The sequence below is a fragment of the Camellia sinensis genome, chromosome 2 (genome assembly GCF_055761805.1).
Source record: "Camellia sinensis isolate YWXY chromosome 2, ASM5576180v1, whole genome shotgun sequence".
Taxonomy (NCBI): domain Eukaryota; kingdom Viridiplantae; phylum Streptophyta; class Magnoliopsida; order Ericales; family Theaceae; genus Camellia; species Camellia sinensis.
Window position 1 is genome coordinate 88074201 of NC_138962.1, and position 21121 is coordinate 88095321.

Genomic DNA, 21121 nt, shown 5'->3' on the forward strand with positions numbered 1-21121 from the left:
CGTGATACAAAAAAAAAAAAAAAAAAAAATTTGTATACGGAAAATTTATATAGAATAATATGAGTCTTGCTCAAGGGGGCTTTTCCCAAATTAAGTTAAATTAACAACTTATTTTCTAAACTAGGCCTAGTTTGGACGGAATTCCCAAACTATTTTTAAACGTGGTTGTGAACCACGCTTCAACGTTTTTGTGACTGTCGCGCGGAAATTTTGTGAAATCGTAAAAGCGTGTTTCCAAACCACGCTTTTAATTAAGAAAACGTGGTTTATAACCACGCTTTTAATTATTTTATTTTTTTAAAGCGTTGCTAGGAACCACGCTTTTAAGTAAATTTTTTTTTTCCCCTGAAAACGTGATTGTGAACCACGCTTTTACTATTGACCAAAAAAACTTTTAAAAAAAATGTAAAACACGTTTTCAACAACAAAAAAAAAATTCAAACCCAGCACTCTCTTCTTTCTCGCATTCACACACACACACACTCTCTCTCTCTCTCTCTCTCACTAATGCACTCACACACTCACATCCATATATAATTTTTAATATATATAAATTTTATTTCATAAAATTGAGACCAATATTAAATATATATATATATATAATAATAATTTACAATAGCATATAATAATCAACTATATAATTTATATATAATTTTGAAAAAAAATAGCTTTTATTGAAAAAATAACTTTTTTTTTCAATTAATTTTTTTTTCAAATAAAATTAATTGAAAAAATTTTTTGTTAGTAAAATTTTTAAATTTTTGTTTAAAAACCAACATAAACTCATTTTTTGAATTTACGTTTTTTTCTCAAATTTACAAATTGAGATAACCATTTATAAGCCAAAAAAATTATCAAACAAGTTTTTATGATAATTTTTTAAATTTTTATAAATATAAATTGAAAACTGAAAACGAAATGGTTACCAAACATGTCTCAGATGGTAAAAATGTCGTAAAATTAACAAATAATTAAATAAGTTACCAACATAGGAAATTACTTATCAAAAGATTTTTAGACTATGTATGGTTTGATTTTTAGAATTTTTTTAAAAAATTAAAAATTAATTTGGTTAAGAAATAAAAAATAATTATCATTTTAACTTTTGGGCAGGTTATATACATACGTATGGTTGTTTCAATTTTAACTTTTTATCATTTTAATTATCATTCAATTTTAACTTTTTGATAACCATTTCGTTTTCAGTTTTCAATTTATATTTACAAAAATTTTAAAAACTATCATAAAAACTTGTTTGATATTTTTTTTTGTTTATAAATAGTTGTCTCAATTTGTAAATTTGAGGAAAAAACATAAATTTAAAAAATGAGTTTACGCTGGTTTCTAAAAAAAAATTAAAAAATTTTACTAACAAAGTTTTTTTCAATTAATTTTATTTGAAAAAAAAAATTAATTGAAAAAAAAAGTTATTTTTTCAATAAAAGCTATTTTTTTCAAAATTATATATAAATTATATAGTTGATTATTATTTGCTATTATAAATTATTATATATATATATTTAATATTCGTCTCAATTTTATAAAATAAAATTTATATATATTAAAAATTATATATGAATGTGAGTGTGTGAGTGCGTTAGAGAGAGAGAGAGAGAGAGAGAGAGAGAGAGTGAGTGAGTGTGAATGTGAGAAAGAAGAGAGTGCTGGGTTTCAATTTTTTTTTTTTTTTTTTGTTGAAAACATGTTTTCAAAACACGTTTTTACATTTTTCTTAAAAGTTTCTTTGGTCAACAGTAAAAGTGTGGTTCACAATCGCGTTTTCAGAAAATAATAATAATAATAATAATAATAATAATAATTACTTAAAAGCGTGGTTCCTAACAACGTTTTCAGAAAAAAAAAATTTAATTAAGAGCGTGGTTACAAACCACGCTTTCTTAATTAAAAACGTAGTTTGGAAACAAGCTTTTACGATTCCACAAAATTTCTGCGCGACAGCCACAAAAACGTTGAAAACGAGGTTCACAACCACATTTTAGCCTAGTTTAAAAATTCCATCCAAACTAAGCCTAATTTAAAAATAAATTGCAAATTTGACTTAATTTAGAAAAAGCCCCTTGCTCAAGGCCCAACTTTGGATACAAGTTAGCAAACTCGTCGCTTTGGCCTCGAAAAATTGACCAAAAAAAAAGGCTCTAAATTTTTATTAATTATTATATTAATTTATAAAAAAATCTCAGTGAAATTTAAAAGTTCTTAAAATTCAGTTATAACTTAAATTAATAGATAATTGATATGATAAATTATTTAAAACTAATAGATAGTTGTTATTTATCAAAAGAAATCAAAAAAATTATTAATGTGGCCAATTATTTAAAATTATTAAATGATTATAATCCAAATATGTGGATTATCTAGAGGGGATTAAATTATACACGGTCATACCGTGAAGCAATGATGATTGAGATTTCTTTTTTTGAAAATTCCCACAATCTTTTTTAAATTTTAATCATTGATGGTGTAGGCTCCACACATACATGAATGGGTCCCACACATATATCAATAATTGAGATCCAAAAGAGATTGTAGAAGTCTTAAAAAAAACCACCCAACCATTTTTCTACTGTGAAGGTAGTCTTTTACAGACAACCAGTGATTCACTGACACATTGGCCTCGTCTGGAAAGTTGATTTTTTTTAGTAAGTTTTTTAATTTTTGATTATTTTAGTAGGTTAAAATAATTATATTTAGAAAGAAGATTAAATTTTTTTTACAATTGGATATGATATTTGTGAGAAAAAAATAAAATAATTATAAATTTGATATAATATTTTATCTTATTAACTATTTTAGCATATCGTATCTTTTTAACTTTTTATTAAAAAAATATGTAAAAAAAATTAATTCAATTATTTTATATCCTAAAGCAACTTAACTAGGGTCGCTCATGATTAAACTGTTCATTTAGTTCACCATAGCATAGCACCTACCTTCTTCTTCCTTTCTTCTTGATTTTAAAGTTTTGTATACCCTCGAGACGCACATAACATAGTGCAAAGTTGGCTCACCAATTGTTGCACATACGCACCTACACACTTTTTGTCTTGCACTCCGATCAACTATTAGTCAAAAATCAACGTCTTTATGGGATGTCCGGAATGTTACAATTAAATATCCAATATTAGTTTCATAATCAAATCTATGTGTATATAATTTGAGATCTCAAAATTAAAATGTTTCTGTTTCGAATCAGGGACTGACCGGGAAGAGAGAATATGAATGAAGCAAAGGAAGGGAAATGAAGCTGAGAGAGATGGAGTGAGAGGTATGATGGGTGGCGACGGGTATCATGTTGGATTGTAGAGATGATGGGTGCTCGGGTGATGCTCGATGGTGCATCTGGACAATAGAAAAAAAAAAAACAAAAAAGATCAGCAAGGTGAATCTTACATTTACTCTACTATGTCAAATTATGTCAAATGAAAGATTAAATAAATTAGTAATTTTATTCATAAAAAATGATTTAGTTTATAAGTTGAATTATGCAAACTAGATTAGTAATTTTATAGTTAAAAATGCTCGGAGAATGATATTTAAGTGATTTTTTTATGGTTTGTTTCTTTTTTGTTTAATATTTCAACTTAAATTATTTTGGTCATTTTCCTTATTGTAAACTTTAATGCATATTTTGCTCAAATTTTAATATATATATATTAAAAGTAATTATTTTACGAGTACGGTAAAATATCAAAAAAAAAATTAGGCACATAATTATTTTAAAAAAAATATGTATGAAAGGCCCATGTTAAAAGTTCGTTTTGAGCCCGAAAAAGTCAAAGCGGATCCTAATCCTGTTGATAAAAAAAATAAAGAGTAATGTGATTTTTTGTGATCCTTTTCAGTTCAAGACAAAACAACTATCATTGTGTCTTAGATTGGCAACAATGTCACACAAACACATATTTTATATGATTTTTACTATGAAAATGCTATATGCAATTTTTTAATTCTCCTTTTCTTTTTAACTTATTATCACCTGAAATAAAGTTTTAAAAAAAATACAATGTGCGTCACGTGGATCCGTTGCTAGGCTTGTAAATATTTCAGCTCTAATAATACATTTAATTTTTTTTTAAAATGTCAATGTATAGTTTAAATTCAATTAAACCACAGTTAACCTATCACGATAATTTTCTTTAACAATTTTTCAGTATTAGTAGAATTTTTCCGAATGACGACGTGTAAGTCCAAGGACTAGGTCCAAAAAAACCAAACAAACAAGTGGCCCAGGTACTTATACATATCTTCCACACGTCAAAGCAAAAGCTTCAGAGGCATAGACTTGAACAAGTGGCCCAGGTACTTTTATATAGTTTATTGTATTTATTTATATCAGCAATACTAGGTATCATGAAAAGTCTTTCATGAAAATGATCATGAAAGGCTTATAACCTTTGGATTACACTTAGAATAAAGCACCACATATTAATCAAGGTAATCTAAGGGTCACAAATTTTTCATGATCATTTTCATGAAAAAAATTTCATGATCCCTAACATTTCTCTATTTATATTTCAATATAACTCAGTTCCGCTACGGACCACTAGAAGACGAGCTCTAAACCGAGCTCTAAACGGGTGGCATGTGAGGCGTGAAATTGAAGGCCTAACATTTCTCTATTTATATTTCAATATAACTCAGTTCCGCTACGGACCACAAGAAGACGAGCTCTAAACCGAGCTCTAAACAGGTGGCATGTGAGGCGTGAAATTGAAGGCCATTTGCATATTGAGTGCGTGTGTTTCACGCACTGTTAAAAAAAAAAAAAAAAAAAAAGTTCAATCCCGCTCAAATGTTGATCCATCGAGCTCATGTATATAAAAGAAAAAAAAAAATTCCCGCACATTTGATCTGAGCTTCTCTTCCACCGTTCTGTCGCCTCCACCGTCTGGCGTTTGCCCTCTCCTCCACCGTCCGGCGTCAGCCCTCTCCTCCGTCGTCCCTCTCCTCCACCGTTTGGCGTTTGCTGTCTCATTCGACATTTGTAGATCTGTCCTCCGCCGTTCGTCTCCTCCACCGTCGGACGTCTTCTCCCTCCTCCATCGTCCGGCGTCTTTGTCGGACTTGGACTTCCATCTGGTCAATTTCTATCTCTGTCACATAGCAAGATAGATATGGAAAAAAAAAAAATCTGTTCAGAAATCCCCTGTTTATAAGTTAGATCAGTTTTCAATAACAATACCCAAGTTGACGGTGTTTGGCAGACTTTTAAAAACAATTTTTTCTTCTCGGAGTTGCGAATTAACAAGAAAAATGCACGCTTAGTTTAGTCACCATAAAATGATAGATTGGGTATGGATCTAGCTTTGACATTATTGCACCAAGTCCCTTTGATTCTAACCCACTACTTCAAGATTGGTAAACAAGAGTTTGGCTCATTCTAAGAACTGTTTAGAAAACTGAATTTAAAAATAGCTAGTAGGAAAGACGACAATGTAAAAGTAAAATTAAGGAGCGTGGTTTTTGTTGGAAATTTGAACTCCTGAACATAGGTGGAAGAAAACACAAACCAAGAGTAAAAAAAGTGGAGAAATTATGTGGTTTGTCAATATCTTGCAAGATCATTGACTAGTCAATATTTGTGATTTGTGATTACAGTCTCTCCAATAAACTCAATATTTGTGATTTGTGATTACAGTCTCTTCAGAAGCTGTGCTCGTCGTTCTCGTGAGAAGCTGCGCTCGTCGGGATTGTAGAAGCTGCGTTCGTCGGGAGCTCGTCGACAAAGAGGCACAGCAGAGAAGAGAAGGAAGAATAGAGAGAGAGAGAGAGAGAGTCTTCAAATGTTTTGTGAAAATGAACTTGAAATTTAAAATGAATAAGAAAGAGGGAGAAACGGGCGAGTTTACCTCAGCTTTCCACGTTGGCAGCCACGTCATTAGTACCAATTTAGTGGTCAAGTTTTAGAGGTTGGAAGCATTTTTTTACAAATATACAGAAACTAAAAAAAGAAAAGAAAAGAAAAGAAAAGAATAAAGGTGATGATTTTTTTTATGATTTCTCCACATTTATATGCATATATGACACCAAAATAATGTACAAAAATCGAGTATTTCGGCTTTTTTATTATTATTATTATTACTGTTTTATATCACTTCCATGTATAATTGATTTTCTTGTATTAAAATAATTAATAAGTAATTAAAATAAATAAATAATATCTTACCATAAATGTAATATGATAATACAAAACTAAGTGACATATAAACAATTGTCAACAATGTTTGGCAGGTTTGATCCGTATAATGTTGTGTAGGTCCCTATATGTAATGATCTGACAAATAAACCAACGCCAAAAAATATATATATATGAAACAAAGTGAACTAGGTACATATTACAAATTATTCATCTTCAAGACAAGAGAGAGCAGGGTGCTAAGAAGTAAGAGGGGAGGGAGGTAGAAAGCTAACATGGCCTTATCTGCCGTGGGACTTGTGATTGGCAGGATAGTTTCAGCCCTTGAGAACGAAGCATCGTTGATTGGAGGAGTACGCGATGAACTCAACCAACTCAACCATGAATTAACAAGCATGAGATCTTTTCTGGAGGATGCCGATAAAACAACAGTCCAAACTGAAGGAGAGAAGACTTGGGTGGCCAATGTTAGAGACTTGGCCTACGAGGTTGAAGATATCATAGATGAATACATGTATTACATGAACAAGCAAAAAGTATATGGTAAATTCACAAGGTTCCTCCGTCAGATAGTCCACGCCCCAAAGAATCTATGGGTGAGGCATCGAACAGCCACAAAGTTATAGAAAATCAACAGCATGATCAAAGCCATCCTAGAAAGAAACCGACGTTATGGGGTCGATCGTGTAGGAGGAGCAAGCTCAAGCTCCCAAGACCATCAGAGGCGGCTGCCAAACCTTAGCGAGTCTTCTCTATTTTTTAAAGATGATGATCTAGTGGGGATCGAAGATGGAAAGAAACAACTATTGGGTTGGTTGGTGGACAAAGAAGAATTACAAAGAACGGTTATTTCAGTCGTGGGGATGGGTGGTTCAGGTAAGACCACTTTGGCTGCCCAGGCCTACAACAGCCAAATTGTCAAGAGACAATTTGATTGCTATGCGTGGATAACTGTCTCCCAAACATATGTAGTTGACGACTTACTTAGAAGCATGATTAAGGAATTCTACCAAGGTGCCATGGAAGCAATTCCAATGGATTTAAGCAGTATGAGTTATAGGGAGCTCATAGAGATGATTACGAACTTCTTACGGTTGAAAAGGTACGTAATTGTCTTTGATGATGTATGGAGTAGCAACCTCTGGAGAGAAATACATGTATCACTTCTTGATGAAGGACTAGGAAGTCGGGTCATGCTTACAACCCGAAATAAAGAGATAGCTTCATCTTCTTTTGGGGTAAAAAGTTATGTCCATTATATCAAATTGTTGGGTGTAAGCATGGTTTTAAAAAGCAGCCGCAACCGTTACCTAACGCCGTTACGTAACGGTTTTGGCGGTTATCGCCACCCGTTACGGCCGCTTTTGCAGTGTGATTGAGATTCATAGGTGTGTCAGCCGTAGCGGCTGCCGTAGCAGTCGTAACAATGTCGTAACAGCTGTAACGGCCTGTTATACACCGTTACATAACGGTTCCAAACTGCTTCTTTCAAAAAAACATACAAAAAAAAGCTGAAAATTGGGGAAAAGGGATAGAGAGAAGAGGGAAGATAAAGAGAGAAAATGGAGGAACAAGAGATAGAGAGAGAGAGAAGAAGGAAGATGAAGAACATGTTATTGATTTGTTGAAACTGTAAGACCTATGCTATTCTATTCAGCTGCTATCACTAAACTATTTTGTTTGTGTGTGTCTATCTATATATTGTTTGGAAATAATAATAATAATAAGTATGGTCATTATCTATTTGGGTTGGTTAAAATATGTATGTATATATATATATATATATTTAAGCTCTTATTTATTCTCTTACTTTTGTCATTCTTTATCTTATATATAATAGTTAGTAATTGATTTTTTGTATAATATAAAGTCATTAATTATTAAAATAAAATGCAAAAATCTCAGTTTATAATGATTTCAAAATATGAAATATATTGGATCATACTTAAAAATTTATAAAAATTGATCAATATTTATTTTTAACCCAATAAATATGATCATGGAAAAAAAATATGCGTATTGGTAAGTTTTTTTCAAATTGTGCGAAAAATAAAAAAATTCACGATTTCGGTTACCGCAACTGTCACACTACGGCCTTTACACCCCGCAACCGCAACCGCGTCACAGCCACCGTTACGGCGATTGCAACCGCTTTTCAGAACCTTGGGTGTAAGTGATGCATGGAACCTCTTTTGTATGAAAGCTTTTTCAAGCAATCCAAATAGATGTTGTCCTCAACATCTCAAAACCTTAGCTCAAGACCTTGTTGCAAAATGTAGAGGGCTTCCTCTTGCAATTGTATCTTTGGGGGGTGTCATGTCTTCTAAATATCTGGAGTCGGAATGGAGAAATATTTATAACAGCTTGAGCTGGGAATTGAGCAACAACCCTGGGCTAGAAGTTGTGAAAACTATATTGTTGCTTAGCTTTAATTATTTGCCGTACCAACTGAAGTGTTGCTTCTTATATTGTTGTCTTTTCCCGGAAGATTATGAGATCAAACGAAAGAGGGTCATTAGACTTTGGATGGCAGAAAGGTTCATAGAAAAGTTAAGGGGGAGAACACCATAGGAGATAGCAGAAAGCTACCTTATGGAGCTTATTTGCCGAAGCATGCTTCAAGTCGTAAAGAGAAACGAATTAGGAAGGCCAAGAAGATGTAAGATGCATGATCTTATGCGTGAGCTCGCAATTTCTACATCTAAAGCAGAGAAGTTTTGTGTTGTATATGATGGACGAGAGGCAAATGATGAAGAAGGAAGTGTAACAAATCGTCGCATGTCGATTCAATCAATTGGTAGAGAATTACAACCCTGGAACTGGAAGGGCATGTTGAAGCTTCGGACTCTTCTTGTATTTGTTGTTGGGGAGATAGCATTGCCACTAGGCTTAAGATTGTTAAGAGTATTGGATCTTGAGAATGCATGGATCGAAGTACTGCCCGAAGAACTAGTGGATCTGTTCAATTTAAGATACTTGAACTTGAGAGGATCTAGGGTGAAGGAACTTCCAAAATCCATTGGAAGACTCTGCAACCTAAACACTCTAGACATTACTAAGTCCAAAATAGAAGTGCTTCCAGCTGGAATCACAGAGTTGCGAAATTTGCGACATCTAATGATGTACCATTCTGACAATGAAATTTGGGATGACTTTCATTTTGAACGTGGTACGACAACACCATCTAATATTTGCAAGCTAAAAAACTTACAAGTTTTGGCAGGTGTAGAAGCACAAGCAGACTTGATGAAGCAAATCAAGAACATGACACAACTTAAAAGGTTTGGGATCACAAAGGTGAGACAAGTAGACAAGGAGGACTTGTGTACTGCAATCCAAAATATGAGTCTCCTTCGTCGCTTGTCTGTGATGGTGATTGATGAGGATGAATACCTAAGAATGGATGCACTCTCCTCAACTCCTCCTCGCTATCTCAATGTGCTCGTTTTAGTTGGAAAATTGGAGAAAGTGCCTCGTTGGTTTCACTCACTTCAAAACCTTACTTTTTTGGCATTGCGATGGTTCAGACTAACAGAAGATCCTATTCCATACATTCAAGCACTTCCGAATTTGGGACTGTTGAACCTTTGTAATGCATATGAAGGAGGAGGACAATTATGCTTCAGTGAAGGGTTCCATAAACTTAGAATATTGAACTTGTGGAATTTCCCTCAGTTAAATGAGATTATTATAGAGAGGGGGGTGATGCCAGGTCTCCAAGAATTTTATATTGGGAAATGTATGCAGTTGAAGATTGTAGCGACCCTAATTTTTTGTAAGTCTTTATTTATTTATTTATTATTATTATGATTTTATTTTATTATTGGTTTTATTAATGGTGTGGTTACATGAAAATTAAATGTGTTATTCTGTTAATTTAATGTGATATTTAATTAGTTTAATATGATATTTAGTTAATTTAATGTGTTGTTCAATTCATTTAATGTGATAGTTAATTATATATAATTAATTCAAATATTTATATTTATATATATAAAAAAAGGGGTGTGACATGTATTGATGTTATAAAGTATACGGCAGTGATTCGTAGCTCGAATCTTGTGGCTCGAGAGTGGCTCGATTTTTGTTTTCAGTAGGAGAAGGAGGAGGGAGGAGGAGGAGGAGGAAGGAGGAGGGAGGGGAGGGGGCCATAAAAATGGCTGGAGGAGGAGTCGGGGCCGGAGGTGGGGCTGCGCGGGGCTGCGACGAGCTGCGGCGGGGCTGCGACGATCGGAGCTTCTGCGACGGGCGAAGGCGGCGAAGGCGACGAGCTCCTCGCGACGAGGACGGCGGGCGGAGGCGGCGGAGGCTCCCTCTCTCCTCTTCCCCTCTGTTCTTCTTCTGGTTTCAACGAAGAAGAAGAAGAAGAAGAAGAAGAAGAAGAAAAGGAAGAAAGAAAAAGAAAAAAAAAATCGAATTGCAAAACGACGTCGTTTTGCAATTCGAGCCGATTTCGAGCCACGATTTTCGAGCTACCAGTCTTTATCCTAAAGTATATTTATATATTTTGTAGTTAGTTAATAATATATATATATATATATATCATATTATTTATATGGTATTTGTTGTATATAATATAATAGCATTAGTTTTTATTAGGTTAGAATCAAAACAAAACAAAAAAAAGAAAAAAGAAAAACAGAGGCAGCCGCATGAGAGGGGGAGAGAAAGAGAGAGAGAGAGAGAGAGAGAGAGAGAGAGAGAGAGACGGCAGAGGGAGAGAGAGAGACGGCAGGGGAGAGCATAGTGGAGTGGAGAAAAGAAAGAAAAAGAAAAAGAAAAGAAAAGAAAAATAAAAAAGGGGGCTAGGGTTTTACTTTGGTGGTTCAATTAATCTTCTAGATATTGCTTCAATTATCAAAAAAAAAAAATATATATATATATATATATATAAATATGGTGAGTACAAAATCCATTTTTCTTTGTTTATATTTGATTCATTATATTTTTTTATTTGTATTTATTTAATATTGATTTGATTTTCGTATTGATATGAAGATGACAGATTGATTTTAATTGTTTTGATTAATTGGGTATGTAAGGTTTATGATTTTTTTAGATAATTGATTAATTTTAATTATGTTGATTAGATGTATATGTAAGATTTAAGATTTTTAGATAATTAATTGATTGTAATTATTTTAATTAATTGGGTATGTAAGGTTTAGAATTTTTAGATGATTGACTAATTTTTAATTATTTTGATTAGACGTGTATGTAAGGTTTAGAGTTTTTGGATGATTGATTGATTTTAATTATTTGCATTAGTTGGGTATGCAAGGTTTAGGGTTTTTATTTTGGGTGACTTTATTAATTCTTTGAGTGATTCTTTGATCTTCAAAAATAATTGTGAGTACAAAACCCGCTTCCCTTGATTTATATTTAATTTTTTGTTTTTATTTATTTATTTAATATTAGTTTGATTTTGCATTCACGTAAAGATGATAGATTGATTTTAATTATTTTGACTAGTGGTGTATGTAAAGTTTAGGGTTCTTAGATAATTGATTGATTTTAATTACTTTGATTAGTTGTGTAGGTAAAGTTTAGGGTTTTTAGATGATTGATTAATTTTAATTATTTTATTTAGTTGTGTATGTAAGGTTTAGGGTTTATAGATGATTGATTGATTTTAATTATTTTGTTTAGATGTGTATGTAAGGTTAGGGTTTATAGATGATTGATTGATTTTAATTATTTGATTAGTTGTTTATGTAAGGTTTAGGGTTTTTAGATAATTAATTGATTTTAATTATTTTGATGAGTTGTATATGCAAGGTTTAGGGTTTTTATATGGAATGATTTTATGATTGTAATCACACTCATGATTATATAAAATTAAAATAAACTTAGAATCCATATATATTGGTTAGAGGATGGATTGATTCGTTATTTTTATTTATTTATTTTTATTTGATGTTGGATTGATTTTGTATTTGCATGTAGATGATAGATTAATTTTAATTATTTTGATTAGTTGTGTATGCTATGTTAAGGATTTTTATATGGATTTATTTTATTGTTGTAATTACACTCATGGTCATATGAAATTAAAATTAATTAAAAACCTATAGATAAATTCCTTATACTCCACCATGACTCTATGGATTATTGTTTTATTTGAGTGATGGTGAGAAAAAGTGTATAAAAAAAAGTGAGGATTATGAGATTTATTTGAATGCCTTAGGCTCGGCATTGTTATGTTTATTCTCATGTGTGAGATGTTGTGTATATATATAGTATTGCCTCGTTCTCATGAGTAGACGAGTGCTTTGATTTGAGCGCGTACGTATATGCTAGCCATCCGGGGAGTGTGAGTCAAACTCGGGACGATATCCCCGTGCAAGTTTGGCTTCGGAGCGGTGTTAGGTATACGAGAGGCACATGGGATATATGTGTAGGCCGGAAGGAGAGAGCCGAAGTGGTGGAGTTAAGGAACAAAGAATTTAATTATGAATTTATTAGTGTAGTGTGTATGGTACTGTTATATACATGATAAAAAAAAATAGTAAACGATCTTGATAAATTATGAAATTTGAGGAGAGGCATGTATACGTGATTTTGAACAACTTTTGTGTTGTAGCTTTTTATTAAAAAGATCGATTAGAACTTATAATCGGATGACCTTGGTTATTGTCGGTTTGATTCATTTTGGTAATGTAGATTTTATAGGCTGTTTTAACCCATGAAACGAGCTCATTTTTATTGGTTTCACGCAAACTGAAGTAAAACATTATTCTGCACACTTTTTGTGTTTTGAACTTTTCCGAAAGAAATCATCTTAGGATAGTTTCTGTTCGTTTTCGGTTTCATATTTTTTCGGTTGAAATCCGTCTAGATTTTTATATCAAGTTTTTCTCTTAACTTGTTCAGTTTCTGTTAAATTCGTTCGTTTTGTCTCTTGGCAACTCGGGTGCGTTCTGTTTGAGCGCAGCTGAGCTTCCTTTGCAGGATTAGTTAAGGCTACGGCGGTGACGAGAAGTAACTAAAGTTTTTGGGCATATCTCTTGGATTTCTTTTGTTTTTTTTGAGCTTAGGCTTGTTAGTAGTTTATGTATTTATTATTATTATTATTATTATTTTTATGACTTTAGTATTGGAATAATTTGGCATGGTTTGTAACCGTACTTTATTTAAGTTGTTTTGACTAGTTGTTGCTACCTTAATGTTGAGGTATTTGTTAGTTATGAATTTATGGTGGATAGTTTAGTTGGCGTTTTAGTTGTTTTTTGTTTCATCCCTAGGATTTGGATGATGGAATATTAATTGGGGTTTAGTCCTAATTTAATTTTTAATTGTCCAAATTTTGGGGCGTGACAAAGATACTACCTCATGGCATCGAGTATCTCGAAGATCTCCAAGAATTGACTTTGAGGCTGGTTAAGAATGAGCTCATAGAAGGCATACGTGGAGAAGGGAGCAAGGATCACCAAAAGGTTCGGCATATACCGCGCATATAACAATGGAGGGAGACACCAGTTGGACTGAAATACGAACTATTATCTCGTTCCACAGGTGCGACGACACACATTTTTTTTTATTTATTGTATGATACTTTTTACTTTGAAAGTATATCTGCAAATTCTATAATACACACTTTAATATATATATATATATATACCATATATTTCTTTGTGATATTTTATCATAACTAATTGCAGTATTAGCTTAACTCATCGTGGTTGGTTATCAATTAATTATGACTTATTATAGTTGTTATTTTTGCTTATGATCAAAGAAATCTTTGGGTATACGTGTAAGTGTAGCGGTGTTTGATTATAACTTATTGTAGTACTAGCGTATGCCCGTGCCTAAAGGTACGGTGTAAATAATATTAAGATTAAAATGCAGTTCTAAAAATATATTTAACAGACTATACTCTACGACAATTGTTTAAAGCCCTTTGGCGACAATTGTTTAAAGCTGAATTCAAGTTATTAATTTAGAAAACAAACACACATGTTTCAAGTTGTACGCATATGAATAAGTTGATTGAGTTGATCATATGGTTTTTTATATATTAAATTCAATATCTATCCGAGATAAGAATTAAATTCATCAATCTCAACCACAACCGAGTGGTCGAAACCACCTCCATCGTATTCTGCTGATCAGGTCGGTTCTTCAAGTAATCCTAACACTATTTAAATTTATTTTTTAATTTGATAAAATTACAAATTTAATCCCAACACTATTTAAATTTATTTTTTCATCCCAATACTATTTAAATTTATTATAAATTTAATCCCAACACTATTTAAATTTATTTTTTAATTTGATAAAATTAAATTTAATCCCAACACTATTTAAATTTAAATTTAACCCCAACACTATTTAAATTTAAATTTAATCCCAACACTATTTAAATTTAATCCCAACACTATTTAAATTTAAATTTAATTCCAACACTATTTAAATTTAATTTTAATCCCAACACTATTTAAATTTATTTTTTAATCCCAACACTATTAAATTTAATCCCAACACTATTTAAATTTAAATTTATTCCCAACACTATTTAAATTTAATCCCAACACTATTTAAATTTAGATTTAATCCCAACACTATTTAAATTTAAATTTAATCCCAACACTATTTAAATTTAAATTTAACCCCAACACTATTTAAATTTAAATTTAATCCCAACACTATTTAAATTTATTTTTTAATCTCAACACTATTTAAATTTATTCCCAACACTATTTAAATTTAAATTTATTCCCAACGCTATTTAAAGATAAAATCGACATGAGATCTGGGAAAAATGTATATATTTTCTTCTTTGCTATATATTTTTCTGGGATAGTATATGACCCCAATATGTGACATAGAACAAATAATTTTCCTAGCCGTTTAGTTGTGTTTCTGTTTTTAGTTTTTTTGAAAAGCAAAGACAATGAAAAATTCTAAAAATGGCCATCATTTTAATATTTATGATTATATATACATATGAATACTCGAATGTTTTCATTTTCTGTCATATGTTTTTCATTTTTGGAAAAACACCCAGAAATATGAGATTACTCAACCAAAGAAAATATTCAAGTAATGATAACTTACCTGTATGGCAGAATTAGATTCTGGATTTGTCAAATCATCCAAAGCCTTCTGAGTGTCATTCTCATTTCTACAAAGGGCTTCTGCAGCGAGATCTTTTGCAAACCAGCAAAATTCAATTCTTGTCAGCTTGATTATTAATACATATACATTTCCAGGAAGATGAAGAACAAAGGGTGCTCAAGCAAGGAAGAGCTACATAAAAAAAATTGATGACCATCAACATCTTATTGCAGGAAAATTTATGAAGAAAGCAGCTCAGGCTAACACCCTACGTTACCCCTCCTCTAGGCCATCATTTGGAGTAGTTCTTGAATTTGGTATATAAAACCCAAGCTAAAAATGGAAGGCCATAAATTAAATTGAGTATTTATCCACGCACAATTATATCACAAAAACCTACTCTTTTTGTTTTGGCATGTAGTCCACCAGATACTAACGTCTCCTATGGGAAGCACTTCCAATGCATCTTTATACCTTTCCATTCTAATCAATTGTTTAGCATTTGCATGAAGCATTAAACCCATCATCACAGCCCTGTCAAATTACCATCAAAATTTGTTTCCGTTAGAAAGAAATGTGGTTTAAAGACTTTAGAAAGAGAACTGATCACGTACCTACAAAAGTATTTTAGTAATAAAACATATAAAATATTCATTTATACACCATACCGCTGATCAGTCTCAGATCCCAATTGTACTGTTTCTCCACTCTGATTTTCCAGTTCTATGTTGTAGTCTTCAATTGGAATATCACATACAATAATCTCTCCACCAACACACCAGATGAGATGTTTTTTAATAAGCAGCAATCTAGGCACACAACAACAAGCACACAGCAGTAGCACACGGCATCAACATCACCAAAATTTAAAACCAATTAATTTGGCAAATTTATTCAAAATTAATTACTATACTCCAACTGAGTAACTGAAATGAGCATATGATCCACCATCCATTTCTTGAGTACACATAACACCAAATCATGTTCTCACTCTAAACACCACAACAATCCACATTCCATGAAATTGATTCAAGTCCTACAGTTAACAATAACTTAATTGTTCTTCAATTTCAGCCAAGTGTGCCACTGACTATGAGTTTGTCTTATTTTGCCACCACCAAAAAAAAAAAAAAAAAAAAAAAAAAAAAAAAACTACGAAAAGAAAAAAGACAAAAAAGAAAACAGAGATAAGGATATCCAATCAAAACATTCACCCAATCAAAACCTTCTTCATGGGAGTTAAGGAACAGCTTCTCCAATGTATTAGCAGTAAGCTCTGCTTTTGTTCTTTTAAAGGGAATTTAACAGTAAATACATACTTACCGACTTGTATCCTAATTAGTTTTATGAAAGAATTGAACATGGGCCATAAGGGTTTAGCACTTTCATACCTACATTACCTGTTACATTTAAAGAAAGAATTGAATTAACCAACCAGATCAATAATATTATAGCTCAGAGGTAAATTTGCCACAGGTAAATGTATCAGAGGGAAAAAAATAATAATAACGATGAATGATATTCCAAGATGTGAATTGGCTAGTTATTAAATTAGAAATGTTCCAAGTCCAACACCTTACACACCTGAAACATAAACTATAGACATGCAAAGGTAGCCACGCAAACAAATTTTATGTGGCATACAGCACACACATAGTGATGCTGATGCACAGAAATATTTATGTACAGATCTACATATTTTATACCATCGATGGAACACTTTAAAGCTAGTCCACTGATGTTTAGTGTGCTTAGAGCAAGATAACAATTTAGGTGCCATTACGTGCCTAAACAAAATTTGCATGATTATTAGGAAATTAAGGAAGCTTGTAATCCATATTAGCGATTCAATACCTATTTCCCATCAACTAAAATGCAGGTGTAGACACCACTTGCGAGGAAGGATAACATAGGTCTTATAAAGAGAGATCATTTTTGCCTATTTTTGCTTTTTCCAATTTCCTTTATAACATTGTTTTTCAGTTGGAAAAACGATCAATCAATAATTTTTTAAAATGAAACCCATTTCAGAATTTTTGAAGGATGAGTAATGATTATGCATGTATATAACATTTCACATGTATAGACAACAATAGTTGCCCAATCAAGAGAATCCACTCCATTTTTCACACCAAAGTAATAAAGCAACTGTGGCAAAATCTGGTATGACCAAATCCAAACATAAACCAAAGGTTTCAATGGAAGATCAGATTTCAAATAAATAGGCACATACATGGTGCTACAGATTAAATTGAAAGACTGCAGCAATGACACAAAAATAAAAAATTGATTGGAAATAAATATGCATACATTCAGTCTGCAAGTGCATTGCAAAAGAGCATGTAAGGCCAAGTTTGGCATATTGTAAAAAAGCCAAAAAGTCAAAAAGTTACTCAAAAAGTTAAAAAGTTAACACTATTCACCAAAAGTCAACAATTACGGCTGCACAACCCCCATTTCTAATTTTTCCCTACAAATCAATTTTTACAATTTTTTATTACACATTTTTCCATAAAAAGTCAAAAAGCTAACCCAAACATCCATATTTTCTTCCTCAATTTTTTAGTCCAAAAAGACAAAAAGTGCACTTATTTAGGACACCCCAAACAACTCCTAAATATGACAGAAGACATGAACACCTAAACATTTAAAGGCATACATAAGCATGAGTGAGAGATGCATAGGACAGTATGGACAATCATGAGTAAATTGTAAAGATTTGACAAAGCATAATTAGGGCCAATCTCTATTGTTATTATTATTTTTAAAAAGGCCAAAATAATATACAAAAGTAAATTATCCTGATGAGGTGAAATCAGCCATGCATGAAACAGAAATCGAACCCAATAGAGAGATACAAACCAAAAATCGAGATGCAGAAATCGAACTTGAATAGCACAGTATGTCATACTCCATCAAATTTAAAAATAAAAATAAAAATAATAATAGTAAAATTAAAAATAACCTTACAAAGTTACCATGTATTGTAAATGAATAACATAAAGCAAGTCAGTCAACTCTTATAGGCCATCTGACTTTCTAGAAGTTGGCAAGTTCGTCCACTAGATGCAGCCTGTATCAGAAAAGGAGGCATTATTATATTAGTTTGAAAGAATTAAAAACAATTAGGAAAGTTTAAAAATTAAGATTCGTTTATTATGATTAAATCACGAATTAAGACTCAAGAACATAATAAAGTTGAATTGAATATCAATTTCATCATCATGTTGAGTTATTCATTTATTCTATTCACGAAGTAGGGCAAACAGAGGAGCGAACTTGGTGAGCCAATCGAAGCACAGTTTCGCAGTTCTCAATCGGATCAATTGAAAACCTTACCAAAACACTGAAGTGGGGAAAAAAACTCAAAAGTTCCAACAAAAAAATGCAATAACTGCAATAATTAGGTAGTTGCTCTCAACAATGGCTTTAATCGAGAAGGAGGAAATAAACCAATAAAGGGGGAAAAAAAAAGGGAAACAAACACATATTACTAAACCAAATCTTACAAACTTGATTTAGAGCAATCCAAATACCTAAAAAATCTTAATTAGCAAATCAATTTGAGGTTTAGAAAAACAAAAATCAAAACCAAAATGAGTAATCTGTTATATGATCAAAGCCCTAACTCTTTGGGATATATGATCAAAGCCACAAAACTATACTGAAGTCGAAAAGGGTTGTAAGGGAATCTTACCTTGCGATAAAGAGGAGCGTGACGAATGAGGAGGGGGAGGAGCGTCGGTAGCGAAGAGGGTGGGAAGGAGGAGCATCGGTAGCGAAGAGGGTGGGGTTTTTTTTGCTTCTGTCGAAGAAGAGAAGAACAGAGAGAGAGAGAGAGAGAGAGAGAGAGAGAGAGAGAGGGCAGGTGGGGAGGATGGGATCAGACGTGGGTATATTTAGGCGGCAATCATCATTCATTTTAACCAATCTGAACCATGGATATAAACTTAAGATTCATCTCAACCGTTAATATCAAATGTATCTCACACACATTTTATACATTTTCAAAAACCTTCTTCCCTTATTATATAGATTGGTGGGGACTCGATTGGCCATGACTCATTATGGTATTGATTACAATTTAGTTATAAGCTATTATGATTGTTATTTTGGTAATGACTAAAGAAGTCTTTGCTTATAACTCAAATGCCGTTTGGTTATGATTTATTTTGGTTTCTTTAGTTATGACTAAAAGTAATTTTGTTACGACACTTTATGGTATTAACACCACTAAATGACTATTACAAAGTATCATAACTTGTATATGATATAAGTTTTTTTTGTAGATGTATATTATTGGAGGATCCTTTTTTAAAAATTTTGAAAATTTAGAATTTAACATTATTTTTATTTAAAAACAAAAACAATATCGTAAACAAGTAATGCCTTCCAATTTCCAAACTAAAAAATGAAAATGAAAATAGACAAGAAGAAACAGAAACCACGGGGGGTAGTTTGTTACTTGTTCTCATTGTTTACGAACGTTGTGTTTGATTAGGAGATTTAAGAAGAGATTTAAAAAAGAAAAAAGAAAAGGAAAATGTAGGTGAAATGTGAATAAAATATATTTACATTTCACCTTGTTTCACACACATTTTCCCTTTTCCTTTTCAAATCTCTTTCCTAAATCTCTCAACCAAATACAACGTAAGGAATTGTCTGCCCCTGATTCCCTAGCGTGAAGGCAAAATTGCTCTTTGCATCTCTTCAGCCACGTGGTTAAAATTTTTAGGATAAATTATAAATATATCTATGAGATTTGCTTAAAATAGATTTTATCTTATTATCATTTTTTTATTAGTGGTAGTTAGATTATATATTTGTTTGCATTGTTTCCATGACCAACTACAGTAGGGAAATTTATGAAGCAATTGCGTGGTAGACTAATCAACACTTGTTCTGCTTTTAGCATATGTCCCAGTGCTTTATATATATATATATATTTTAAATCGCACTTTACTCCATTTTGGTTTATTCATACATTTCATTCTTTCTTCTTTGACTTCTTCCTATTCTTATATATTTAAATATAGTGATTGATTAGGCTTAGATTTGGTGATTGACCCTCATTTACCAGGTCTAAAAGCATCCACAGTGATTAATTACTGCATTAGAGCTGTTACCGAATAAGTTTGCAGATAAAGAAATAGACAGATTTTAAGGATTTTGTTCAAGAGTGGATTTTATTAGAGTGATAAGGTGAGACTTTGAGAGTTGGAAAATAAAATGATTATTGTACCTTCAACTTTGATAGAATTAAATATCAATCATTTAAAAAATCACAAAATAGGATAGAACCTTTATTCTACTACCACACTAACAGAGTTAGTGCTGCTTATTATCTGCTCCCTTGGCATGATTTGTTTCCTCTCTTTAACGGCATTGTGAGACCGTAAACTTTTGGAGACATTCAACCCAAAATCAATTGACAATAGAGGGAGATGTATTTAGACAACAAGAGAAACAATTGTGAGGTGGAGATTTGGTTCGTGAGACACCTAACAATCAGCTCTCATAACATGTTAAAAAATTTGGATGTATTCATCCAAAGTTTGAACTCTTCTAATGTACGCGTGCTTCATCGGAGTGACAAAATTTCATCATAATGTCCACTTTGATAAATATCTCATTCTGATAATTTCCTTTAACATGAGAGTATTTTTATATAATTATGGTTACGGGCCCTCCTCTGTAATCAAGCTATGAACCCTTTGTTTTATTTTATTTATTTACTTTTACATCTACTAATCTCTAGTGTTTCTTGTGTGATTAGGAGTTTGTTCGGGGTGTGCTATATAAGCACACTTCTTATCTTTTTATATTTTTTGGATCACATAACCTTCCTATTTTTCTACACATATTTTTGTAAAAAGTTAAAAGGTGTACAGATTTAAAGGTGTA

The 21121-nt window shown here is 32.0% G+C and overlaps 1 protein-coding gene and 1 pseudogene across 1 annotated transcript; both read left to right on the top strand.

Annotated features, from left to right (window-relative positions):
- The first annotated feature begins 6795 nt into the window (after positions 1-6795).
- Positions 6796-8728, top strand: LOC145815318 (disease resistance protein RPM1 pseudogene; annotated as a pseudogene).
- A 93-nt stretch (positions 8729-8821) lies between these two features.
- Positions 8822-10059, top strand: LOC145815334 (disease resistance protein RPM1-like). Its single transcript, XM_082911979.1, has 2 exons — positions 8822-9896; positions 10055-10059. The coding sequence occupies exons 1-2, from the start codon at positions 8822-8824 to the stop codon at positions 10057-10059; spliced, it is 1080 nt and encodes a 359-aa protein (XP_082768105.1).
- Positions 10060-21121: the final 11062 nt, after the last annotated feature.